Source organism: Penaeus japonicus, unplaced genomic scaffold (assembly GCF_977035675.1).
Source record: "Penaeus japonicus unplaced genomic scaffold, GWHDUDI00000001_assembly GWHDUDI00000020, whole genome shotgun sequence".
In the NCBI taxonomy this organism is placed as follows: domain Eukaryota; kingdom Metazoa; phylum Arthropoda; class Malacostraca; order Decapoda; family Penaeidae; genus Penaeus; species Penaeus japonicus.
The window spans coordinates 1,857,869-1,870,368 of NW_028234422.1; the positions used below are offsets into that span (position 1 = coordinate 1,857,869).

Below are 12,500 nucleotides of genomic sequence, written 5' to 3' on the forward strand. Positions count from 1 at the left end.
TATATATATATATATATATATCATCATAAGCCTGTATCGTTCCACTGCAGGACGTAGGCCTCTTTCAATCTTTTCCAGTCATTCTGGTCTTGTGTCCTCTGATCCCAGTTTACTCCTGTGAAATTCGTTATTTCATCCCGGCATCTAGTCATTGGTCTTGCCCTTGGTCTTATTGTGTCGTGTATTTCCCATTCTGTTTTCTTTGTCCCCCTATTGTTCTGTCTACGATATATATGTCTAGCCCACTTCCACTTTTTCTTCTTGATGCTCTTGAGTTTATCCTCTACTTTTGTTTGTTGCCTGATCCATGTGACCTTTTTCTTGTCTCTCATCCAACCTAGCTTTATATATATATATGTATATATATATATATATATATATATATGTATGTATATATATATATCCTTTTTACCCTCTTTTCACCTAACAAGCCTTTTCTGCTTCGACAGGTGTACGCCTATTCGGAGCTCTGCGACGGACCCTGGGAATGGACAGGTGACCAGACCAAGCAGCCTCTGTGTTGCAACAGGGATGACGAGTACCACCCTTGCTCATAGTAACGCCCCACGGAGACTGGCACAAGGAGAGGCCGAGAGACGAACCATTGTCCAAAGGGCCTGACTCGAAGTACTGGCTCGATGGCTGGGTTTTGTCACTCAATGGCCTCTGGTGGATCGGTAGTTACCTGAGTTTCTTGTAATTTCATTTCTTTTTTTTTTCTTTTCTTTTGAACTTTCTTTAACATCGAAATGATGGTACGTTTTGGTGGGAATAAATTGAGAAGCAATGTATGTATTTCATTTCCAAATCGAGGTGCAGTATGAAGAGAGAAATTAAATAGAGGTTTGTTCAGGCTGGAAATATCCCGATAATCTGTTTTGAAATAAGAGAAGTATAATACAATAAAAAAACAAACAATGGCTGGGTATATTTACAGTACATGCCTTAAATACATATACTTCGATTCGCCAAATCGCTCAAACCTAAAGTCTTCTGGTAACAGCCCTTATTTCGCCAACTACCACAGTAATAACATCCACCCTCATAAGATGTACACTAAAGTCGAAATTTGTAAGTATTTATATATATATCTATATCTATCTATCTATCTATATATATATATATATATATACACAGGGTGGGGCAGAACCGATTGAGCAGTTTTGAGGAGCTATAAAAAAGTAATTGAGGTACATAGAGAAGAAAGTTTATCATTCTCGAGGTTAGCATAACATACCATTTAGAATCCTTATGTTCTGAAAATAATGTCAGCAAGATGGCGGCCGTTAGCTGCAACACACTGTTGGAGTCGTTCTCTGAAGTTTCCTACAGCACGTTCACACATACTGCGGGGTATGGCGTTAACCTCTTCAATAATCCGCTCCCTTAGCTGTGGTAGGGTGTGAGGGCGACTTTTGAACACCCTTTCTTTCAGATGTCCCCAAAGAAAGAAGTCGCAAATGCTCAAATCAGGTGACCGCGCAGGCCACCCTAAATCACCCCTCAGAGACACCAGACGTCCGGGAAACATGTGTCTCAAAACATTGAGCATTTGCGACTTCTTTCTTTGGGGACATCTGAAAGAAAGGGTGTTCAAAAGTCGCCCTCACACCCTACCACAGCTAAGGGAGCGGATTATTGAAGAGGTTAACGCCATACCCCGCACTATGTGTGAACGTGCTGTAGGAAACTTCAGAGAACGTCTCCAACAGTGTTGCACTATATATATATATATATATATATATATATATATATATATATATATATATATATATTTATATATGCATATATATACACACACATTCTATATATATATAATATATATATATATATAATATATATATATATATATATATATATATATATTATATATTTATATATTATATATACACACACACATTCTATATATATATATATATTATATATATATATATATATATATCTATATATATATATATATATATATATATATATATATATATACACACACATTCTATATATATATATATATATATATATATATATATATATATATATATATACATAAATATATAAATATATATACATATATATACATATATATGTAAGTGTGTGTGTCTGTGTGTGTGTCTGAGTGTGTGTGCGTGTCTGTGGGTCTGTGTGTGTATGCATGTGTGTGTATATATATGTATATATATGTATGTATGTATATATACATATATATGTATATATATATATATATATATATATATATATATATATATATATATATATATACATATATACACACACATGAACATGTATGTTCATGTGTGTGTGTGTGTGCGTGCGTGTGTGTGTGTGCGCGCATATGTAAACAATATTAATTTCTAATCTTGTGGTCTAGACCTTTATTGATTTTAATCTTTGTCCCAGAAGTACAAGCAAACATGAAAACTGTTTGATAAACGTAAGCAGATAACACCGTTACACAGTTGAGAAGTGAAAAAAAGGGATAAAAAAAAAGATAAATAAAAACTCGCAAAGTTTCCCAGACATTGAATATTTTGATAAAAAGGCGAAGGTCATGTTTTTGTGTGTTTTGAGAGGAGATAAATATGCATCTTCGAAGGTGAATTGCACCATTTCCAGAGGGACTGTTGGAAAGTAAGTATCAGTGTGCGATAAATAAGGCTAAAAGTAGGCTAATACTTGTACAAGCAATGTCAGAATGTTGTACAAGCAAATAAGAAGATGCTTGTAGGCACCAGCCACACATACACACATTGTATCATCATTAGGTTTATAACAGCATTTAATATTGAACTTCAAGACAACATCTACTTTCTTGACTTGTCGAAGGGTGAATATAATGGCATAAACACATCAGAGGGACTGAATTAAATGTTATAGATGTTATTGCTAATCTAATTGTTCTCTGCAGGTTGCACGATGTTCCGTTGCCTTGTTCTCGCATTGGTTGTCGCCGTGTGAGTTATCGGTTCTGCAATACCATACTGTTCTTCCACTCATGTTGAATATATATTACGGTTGTTTATATTTTGACCTTATTATCTATTACCTTAGTATTTATAAGCTTATAGGGAATCTTTTGGTTTCAAGATTATTATCCAAAACAAAAAGAGAGAAAGGTAAAGCTTTCTTGCCAGCTTAGGAATACAGTGATAATGATACAAAAATATAAACCGTAATTATATCTCGCATTGAAAAAAATATACATAATTAAGTAATGAACAGAAATACATGAGCTCTATTTCTTGCATCTGATTGCCCACATGATATGAACTCTTTCTTTCTCTGTTGCACAGTGCAACGGCACAGGAGCCGGCTAATTGCAGATGCGGCGCCTTCATCACTCTTGATACTGTCGAAAAGATGCTGTACGAACTTCCTCCCATCGACGTTGGCAGGTGATTTATTCCTCTCTCTGTCGTTTTTGGGAGTGGTAATATCTTGACCTAAATATGCAAACAAAGGTATTCCCAAACTAAGCATTCGCTTTCTTGAAGGTCGACATACGCATGGTTTTCAGCTTGTGCTTGAAGTACTTTCTGAGCTTCTGGTTTCTTGAAAACTACATTGCATATCAATTGGATCTCAAAAGCGAATACGTCTCCTTACTCTGAGCTCCTTCTGCAGCTGTGACCAGCATAACAAGTGCCAAAACCGCTGCTTCAAGGAGTTCGAGGCACTGTCTGGAGGAGGTGACTTGGATTTCATCACCTCCGACGGCAAGACACCCGTAGGACAGGTTTTGTGCACGGCAACCGGGAAACCAGTCAATAACGAATACGTAAGTGGTTTTATTTGTTTCTTCCTATGATTTTTTTTTTTTTTTTTTTTTACTCATTATTATTTTAATTGTATATTTATGTAGTGAACGAATGGATAAGCTTGGAGTGATTGAAGGTACTGTTTGAAATGTTGAGGTTCCATTTATAATACACAAAGTACACGTCCTTCCGCATCAAGTTATAATTTCTACTCGTGCAAGATGCATATACTGTATATTATAACGCACGGAGTCATCTCGGCATATTTCTCTCTTTTATCATGTTACACACACATACATTCACACATATATATATCTTTCCTTCTTAGCCTCTTTTCACCTAACAAGCCTTTTTTGCTTCGACAGGTGTACGCCTATTCGGAGCTCTGCGACGGACCCTGGGAATGGACAGGTGACCAGACCAAGCAGCGTCTGTGTTGCAACAGGGACGACGAGTACCACCCTTGCTCATAGTAACGCCCCACGGAGACTGGCACAAGGAGAGGCCGAGAGACGAACCATTGTCCAAAGGGCCTGACTCGAAGTACTGGCTCGATGGCTGGGTTTTGTCACTCAATGGCCTCTGGTGGATCGGTAGTTACCTGAGTTTCTTGTTTTGTAATTTCATTTATTTTTTCTTTTTGAACTCTCTTTAAATTAGAAATGATGGTACGTTTTGGTGGGAATAAATTGTGAAGCAATGTATGTTTTTCATTTCCAAATTGAAGTGCAATATGAAGAGAGAAATTAAATAGAGGTTTGTACAGGCTGGAAATATTCCGATAACCTGTTTTGAAATAAGAGAAGTATAAAACAATAATAATAATAAAAAAAGAAAAACAATGGCTGGGTATATTCGCCAACTACCTCAGTAATAACATCCACCCTCATAAGACGAAATTTGTAAGTATATATATATATATATATATATATATATATATATATATATATATATATATATATATACAGGGTGGGGCAGAACCGATTGAGCAGTTTTTAGGAGATATAAAAAAGTAATGGAGGTACATAGAGAAGAAAGTTTATTATTCTCGAGGTTAGCATAACATACCATTTAGAACACACTATTGGAGTCATTCTCTGAAGTTTCCTACAGCACGTTCATACATACTGTGGGGTATGGCGTTAACCTCTTCAATAACCCGCTCCCTTAGCTGTGGTGGGGTGTGAGGACGGCTTTTGAACACCCTTTCTTTCAGATGTCCCTAAAGAAAGAAGTCGCAAATGCTCAATGTTTTGAGACACATGTTTCCCAGACGTCTGGTGTCTCTGAGGGGTGATTTAGGGTGGCCTGCGCGGTCACCTGATTTGAGCATTTGCGACTTCTTTCTTTGAGGACATCTGAAAGAAAGGGTGTTCAAAAGTCGTCCTCACACCCCACCACAGCTAAGGGAGCGGATTATTGAAGAGGTTAACGCCATACCCCACAGTATGTGTGAACGTGCTGTAGGAAACTTCAGAGAACGACTCCAACAGTGTGTTGCAATATATATATATATATATATATATATATATATATATATATATACATATATATACATATATACATATATACATACACACACACATTATATATATATATATATATATATATATATATATACATAAATATATAAATATATACATATATGTACATATATATATATATATATATACATAAATATATAAATATATACATATATGTACATATATATATATATATATATGTATATATATATATATATATATATATATATATATATATATATATGTGTGTGTGTGTGTGTGTGTGTGTGTGTGTCTTTGTGTGTGTGCATGTGTGTGTATATATATGTATGTATGTATATATATACATATATATGTATATATGTATATACATATATACACACACATGAACATGTATGTTTATGTGTGTGTGCGTGCGTGTGTGTTTGCGCGCGCATGTGTAAATAATATTAATTCCTTATCTTGTGGTTTAGACCTTAATTGATTTTAATCTTTGTCCCAGAAGCACAAGCAAACATGAAAACTGGTTGATAAACGTAAGTAGATAACACCGTCACACAGTTGAGAAATTAAAAAGGAATAAAAAAAAGAAAAAAAATGATAAATAAAAGCTCGCAAAGTTTCCCAGACAGTTAATATTTTGATAAAAAAGCGAAGGTTATGTTTATGTGTGTTTTGAGAGGAGATAAATATGCATCTTCGAATGTGAATTGCACCATTTCCAGAGGGACTGTTGGAAAGTGAGTATTAGTGCGCGATAAAGTAGGCTGAAAGTGGCTAATACTTGTACAAGTAATGTCAGAATGTTGTACAAGCAAGTAAGATGCTTGTAGGCACCAACCACACACATACAAACATTGTATCATCATTATGTTTATAACTTCATTAATATTAATCTTCAAAACAACGTCTACTTTCTTGACTTGTCGAAGGGTGAATATAATGGCATAAACACATCAGTGGGACTGAATTAAATGTTATAGATGTTATTGCTAATCTAATTGCAAACATACAGGGTGGGGCAGAACCGATTGAGCAGTTTTGAGGAGCTATAAAAAAGTAATGGAGGTACATAGAGAAGAAAGTTTATTATTCTCGAGGTTAGCATAACATACCATTTAGAATCCTTATGTTCTGAAAATAATGTCAGCAAGATGGCAGCCGTTAACTGCAGCACACTGTTGGAATCGTTCTCTGAAGTTTCCTACAGCACGTTCACACATACTGCGGGGTATGGCGTTAACCTCTTGAATAATCCGCTCCCTTAACTGTGGTAGGGTGTGAGGGTGACTTTTGAACACCCTTTCTTTCAGATGTCCCCAAAGAAAGAAGTCGGAAATGCTTAAATCAGGTAAGACACATGTTTCCCGGACGTCTGGTGTCTCTGAGGGGTGATTTAGGGTGGCCTGCGCAGTCACCTGATTTGAGCATTTCCGACTTCTTTCTTTCGGGACATCTGAAAGAAAGGGTGTTCAAAAGTCTCCTGTGCGCGCATGTGTAAACTATATTAATTTCTTATCTTGTGGTCTAGACCTTTATTGATTTTAATCTGTGTCTCAGAAGCACAAATAAACATGAAAACTGGTTGATAAACGTAAGCAGATAACACCGTCACACACTTGAGAAATGAAAAAAAAAAAAAAAAAAAAAAAAATTATTCCTCTCTCTGTCGTTTTTGGGAGTGGTAATATCTTAACTCAAATTATTGTTGCAAACAAAGGTATTCCCAAAATAAGCAACACACTGTTGGAGTCGTTCTCTGAAGTTTCCTACAGCACATTCACACATACTGCCGGGTATGGAGTTAACCTCTTCAATAATCCGCTCCCTTAGCTGTGGTAGGGTGTGAGGGCGACTTTTGAACACCCTTTCTTTCAGATGTCCCCAAAGGAAGAAGTCGCAAATGCTCAATGTTTTGAGACACATGTTTCCCGGACGTCTGGTGTCTCTGAGGGGTGATTTAGGGTGGCCTGCGCGGTCACCTGATTTGAGTATTTGCGACTTCTTCCTTTGGGGACATTTGAAAGAAGGGGTGTTCAAATGTCCCCTCACACCCTACCACAGCTAAGGGAGTGGATTATTGAAGAGGTTAACTCCATACCCCGCAGTATGTGTGAACGTGCTGTAGGAAACTTCAGAGAACGACTCCAACAGTGTGTTGCAGTATATATGTATATGTATATATATATATATATATATATATATATACATATATATACATATATACATATTATACATACACACACACAGTATAATATATATATATATATATATATATATATATATATATATATATATATATAATACATATATATATATAATATATATATAAATTATATATACATTAATATATATATATATACTTATATATATGTATATATATATATATATATATATATATATATAATACATTAATATATACATATATATACATATATATATGTATATATATATATATATTATAATATATATATATATTTATATATATAATACATATAATATATAAAAAATATATATATACACATATATATACATATATATGTATATATATATATATGTATATATATATATATATATATATATATATATATATGTATATATATATATATATATGTATGTATATATATAAGTGTGTGTCTGAGTGTGTGTGTGTTTGTGTGTGTGTGTGTGCATGTATGTGTATATATATGTATATATATGTATGTATGTATATATATACATATATCTATATATATACACATATATATATACATATATACACATGAACATGTATGCTTATGTGTGTGTGTGTGTGTGCGCACATGTTTAATCAATATTAATTCCTAATCTTGTGGTCTAGACCTTTATTGATTTTAATCCTTGTCCCAGAAGCACAAGCAAACATCAAAACTGGTTGATAAACGTTGGCAGATAACACTGTCACACAATTGAGAAATGAAAAAAGGGAATAAAAAAAGATAAATAAAAACTCGCAAAGTTTCCCAGATATTGAATATTTTTTTATAAAAAGGCCAAGGTCATGTTTGTGTGTTTTGGGAGGGGATAAATATGCATCTTCGAAGGTGAATTGCACCATTTCCAGAGGGACTGTTGGAAAGTGAGTATCAGTGTGCGATAAAGTAGGCTAAAAGTAGCCTAATACTTGTACAAGCAATGTCAGAATGTTGTACAAGCAAGTAAGAAGATGCTTGTAGGCACCAACCACATATATAAACATTGTATCACCATTGTGTTTCTAACTGCATTTAGTATTAAGCTTCAAAACAACATGTACTTTCTTGACTTGTCGAAGGGTGAATATAATGGCATAAACACTTCAGTGGGATTGAATTAAATGTTATAGATGTTATTGCTAATCTACTTGTTCTCTGCAGGTTGCACGATGTTCCGTTGCCTTGTTCTCGCATTGGTTGTCGCCGTGTGAGTTATCGGTTCTGCAATACCGGACTGTTCTTCCACTCATGTTGAATATATATTTCAGTTTTTTTACGTTTGATTTAATAGACTTCGCATTTCTCTATTTCTCTTTCTTTTTCTTTCTTTCTTTTGAGTGTATTATCATTTGTTTACATAATCTCGGATGGTTATGTTTCCTATAATTACGGTTGTTTATATTTTGACCTTATGATCATCTTAGTATTTATAAGCTTATAGGGAAGCTTTTTATTTCAGATTATTATCCAAAACAAAAAGAGAGAAAAGTAAAGCTTTCTTATCAGCTTATGAATAGTGATAATGATACAAAAATATAAACCGTAATTATATCCTGCATTGAATATATATATATATATATATATATATATATATATATATATATATACATATATATATATATATATATATATATATATTATATATAATAATGATAATAATAATAAAGAATAAAGAATAATAATAATAAATTATAATTAAGAAATGAACAGAAAAACACAAGAGTTCTATTTCCTGCATCTGATTGCCCACTTGATATGAACTCTTTCCTTCTCTGTTGCACAGTGCAACGGCACAGGAGCCGGCTAATTGCAGATGTGGCGCCTTCATCACTCTTGATACTGTCGAAAAGATGCTGTACGAACTTCCTCCCATCGACGTTGGCAGGTGATTTATTCCTCTCTCTGTCGTTTTTGGGAGTGGTAATATCTTAACTCAAATCACTGTTGCAAACAAAGGTATTCCCAAAATAAGCATTCGCTTTCTTGAAGGTCGACATACGCATGGTTTTCAGCTTGTGCTTGAAGTACTTTCTGAGCCTCTGGTTTCTTGAAAACTTCATCGCATATCAATCGGATCTCAAAAGCGAATACGTCTCCTTACTCTGAGCTCCTTCTGCAGCTGTGACCAGCATACCAAGTGCCAAAACCGCTGCTTCAAGGAGTTCGAGGCACTGTCTGGAGGAGGTGACTTGGATTTCATCACCTCCGACGGCAAGACACCCGTAGGACAGGTCTTGTGCACGGCAGTCGGGAAACCAGTCATTAAGGAATACGTAAGTGGTTTAATTTTTTTTTTTTTTTTTTTATTACTCATTATCATTTTGATTGTATATTCATGTAGTGAATGAATGGATAAGCTTAGGGTGATTGAAGGTACTGTTTGAATTGATGAGGTTCCATTTATAATAAACAAAATACAAGTCCTTCCGTATCAACTGATAATTTCTACTCGTGCAAGATGCATATACTGTATATTATAACGCACGGAGTCATCTCGGCATATTTCTCTCTTTTATCATGTTACACACACACATTCACACATATCTTTCCTTCCTAGCCTCTTTTCACCTAACAAGCCTTTTCTGCTTCAACAGGTGTACGCCTATTCGGAGCTCTGCGACGGACCCTGGGAATGGACAGGTGACCAGACCAAGCAGCGTCTGTGTTGCAACAGGGACGACGAGTACCACCCTTGCTCATAGTAACGCCCCACGGAGACTGGCACAAGGAGAGGCCGAGAGACGAACCATTGTCCAAAGGGCCTGACTCGAAGTACTGGCTCGATGGCTGGGTTTTGTCACTCAATGGCCTCTGGTGGATCGGTAGTTACCTGAGTTTCTTGCTTTGTAATTTCATTTCTTTTCTTTTGAACTTTCTTTAACATAGGAATGATGGTACGTTTTGGTGGGAATAAATTGAGAAGCAATGTATGTATTTCATATCCAAATCGAAGTGCAATATGAAGAGAGAAATTAAAGGGAGGCTTGTACAGGCTGGAAATATCCCGATAACCTGTTTTGAAATAACAGAATTATAATACAATAAAAAATAAAAAAAAACAATGGCTTGGTATATTTACAGTACATGCCTTAGATACATATACTTCGATTCGCCAAATCGCTCAAACCTAAAGTCTTGTGGTACCAGCCCTTATTTCGTCAACTACCTCAATAATAACATCCACCCTCATAAGACGTACACTAAAGGTGAAATTTGTAAGTCATGGACTAATCAAAATCGCTTGATAATCGAGTAATACAAATCAACTTGTAATAATTTAATTAAAGATTGTATTTAAATAAACAAGGACCGCTCGTTGCCAGGGAAGCAAAATCTTTTTCACAAGGGAGTGGAGTGATACAAGGTAGTTTGCTTTCTCCATTGTTTTTTTTTTTTTTTTTTCCTAAGAGAATAATCTTCGGGTTGATTTTTAAAAAAGTTAAATATGCAAAACTCTAGGAGGATACATGAGACTATCAAACGATGTAGTTATGTTAGTAAGTTTGTAGAAAATATCGGAGATAAATCAACGCATGAAGACAATGGTAACTTAATGTCATCTCACTAGTTCTATCTTTATATAATCTGTATCATCACATGATATTTTCCTTGCATGACTGATAAACGGAATCATGCATCGAGAAATCAGTTGAATGTAAGTAATGATATATTAAAAATTGTATGATGTGCTAGTATTATTTTTTGTGATATTCTTTTACAGCCAAAACTACTGTTGAAAATAATAATGTTAGTAAGAATGTGATGACAGTAAGTGTAATACTATAAATGATCATCATATCAATGGTGGTAATGATGATTATGATAATGATACTGGTAATGATGATTATGATAATGATACTGGTAATGATGATAACAATAATAATGATGATATGATCATAGTGACAATGGCAACAGTGATAATAGCCGTGTTAATATTCAAATGATGATGTAATAATGATAAAACTAGTGATAATGCTAAGAATGATTACAATATCATTAACATTATTTTTTTATGATCATCGTTTCTATTATCATTATTATCGTTGTTGTTTTTGTTGTTATCATTATGTTTATTATCATTATTCTTATCAATAGTAGTATCGTTATTAGTATTATCATTAATGTTATTATTATCACTATATTTATCCATATCATTCTGATTATCATTGTTATCATTATCATTCATATCATAATTGCCATTATTATTATTGATGTTTCCTTAATTGTTATTATTATTAAAATGAGGATGATAGTTATTATTGTTATCATTATTATTATCATTTTAGTTATTATCATCACTATTATTATCGTTGTTGTTACAATTACTATCGTTTCGTTATATTTGTCACTATTGTTAACAATATTGTTATAATCATTATCATTATTATTACTATTATCATCATCAAAATGATAATGATGAAAATGAAAACAATAATAGCGAAGCTAATAGCCTAAATTAATCATCATAATACTCGTAACCACGATGGTGATAATGATGGGGATGATGATGTTAATAATGATAGTAATGATAACAACTGTGATGATGATTTGATGTGTGATGATTTTCTTTTGGAATAATGATGATGATGACACTACATGATTCATACGGAAGAATTGCCCAGACAGTGATTCATGTAATAAATAATTGAACTAATATAGAATTTATAAAATAGAGAAAAATGACGATATGGTTTAGACATTGGGTATGTGCAGAGGGAGAGAATGAGAGAGAGAAAGAAAGATAGAGAGATAGAGACAGAAAGGAGATGGAGAGAAAGAAAGAGAGAGAGAGATAAAGTGAAAGAGAGAGAGAGAAAAGATAGATAAAGGGAAAGAGAAAGATAGAGAGAAAGAGATAGATAAAGTGAGAGAAAGCGAGAGAAAATCGTCAAGTACTTTATAAAAAAACGAGATTTTCCTGTCCTAAATCTGAATAAATCCTCATATCATGCTATTTCGTAAACAAAGTGACATACTACACAGACCCAAAGACCTCAAACTATCTCTCAAATCTAAGTCCCAAAGACCAAAAG

The 12,500-nt window shown here is 34.0% G+C and overlaps 3 protein-coding genes across 3 annotated transcripts in view; all 3 read left to right on the forward strand.

Annotated features, from left to right (window-relative positions):
- LOC122258138 (uncharacterized) overlaps positions 1–788 on the forward strand; it is a 2,515-nt gene extending 1,727 nt beyond the window's left edge. The window contains exon 5 of the mRNA XM_086547933.1: positions 450–788. Within this exon, the coding sequence (XP_086404059.1) occupies positions 450–557 (108 nt within the window). The 3' untranslated portion in view covers positions 558–788. The remainder of the gene's footprint in view (positions 1–449) is intronic.
- Positions 789–2,537: 1,749 nt separating this feature from the next.
- LOC122258139 (uncharacterized) lies at positions 2,538–4,453 on the forward strand. Its single transcript, XM_086547935.1, has 5 exons — positions 2,538–2,625; positions 2,903–2,948; positions 3,288–3,389; positions 3,619–3,772; positions 4,118–4,453. Exons 2-5 carry the CDS (start codon positions 2,911–2,913, stop codon positions 4,223–4,225), a joined length of 402 nt encoding a protein of 133 aa, XP_086404061.1. The 5' UTR covers positions 2,538–2,625; positions 2,903–2,910; the 3' UTR covers positions 4,226–4,453.
- A 3,824-nt stretch (positions 4,454–8,277) lies between these two features.
- LOC122258137 (uncharacterized) lies at positions 8,278–10,394 on the forward strand. The gene is made up of 5 exons (XM_086547936.1): positions 8,278–8,351; positions 8,629–8,674; positions 9,251–9,352; positions 9,587–9,740; positions 10,062–10,394. The coding sequence occupies exons 2-5, from the start codon at positions 8,637–8,639 to the stop codon at positions 10,167–10,169; spliced, it is 402 nt and encodes a 133-aa protein (XP_086404062.1). The 5' UTR covers positions 8,278–8,351; positions 8,629–8,636; the 3' UTR covers positions 10,170–10,394.
- The last annotated feature ends 2,106 nt before the right edge of the window (positions 10,395–12,500 follow it).

What these genes read in the sequence shown, in the direction of transcription:
- LOC122258139 (XM_086547935.1), top strand. Translation starts at nt 2,911, where the DNA reads ATGTTCCGTTGCCTTGTTCTCGCATTGGTTGTCGCCGT. An exon ending in CTCGCATTGGTTGTCGCCGT is followed by an intron (nt 2,949 to 3,287) that starts GTGAGTTATCGG and finishes TCTGTTGCACAG; the next exon opens with TGCAACGGCACAGGAGCCGG. An exon ending in CCTCCCATCGACGTTGGCAG is followed by an intron (nt 3,390 to 3,618) that starts GTGATTTATTCC and finishes CTCCTTCTGCAG; the next exon opens with CTGTGACCAGCATAACAAGT.
- LOC122258137 (XM_086547936.1), top strand. Translation starts at nt 8,637, where the DNA reads ATGTTCCGTTGCCTTGTTCTCGCATTGGTTGTCGCCGT. An exon ending in CTCGCATTGGTTGTCGCCGT is followed by an intron (nt 8,675 to 9,250) that starts GTGAGTTATCGG and finishes TCTGTTGCACAG; the next exon opens with TGCAACGGCACAGGAGCCGG. An exon ending in CCTCCCATCGACGTTGGCAG is followed by an intron (nt 9,353 to 9,586) that starts GTGATTTATTCC and finishes CTCCTTCTGCAG; the next exon opens with CTGTGACCAGCATACCAAGT.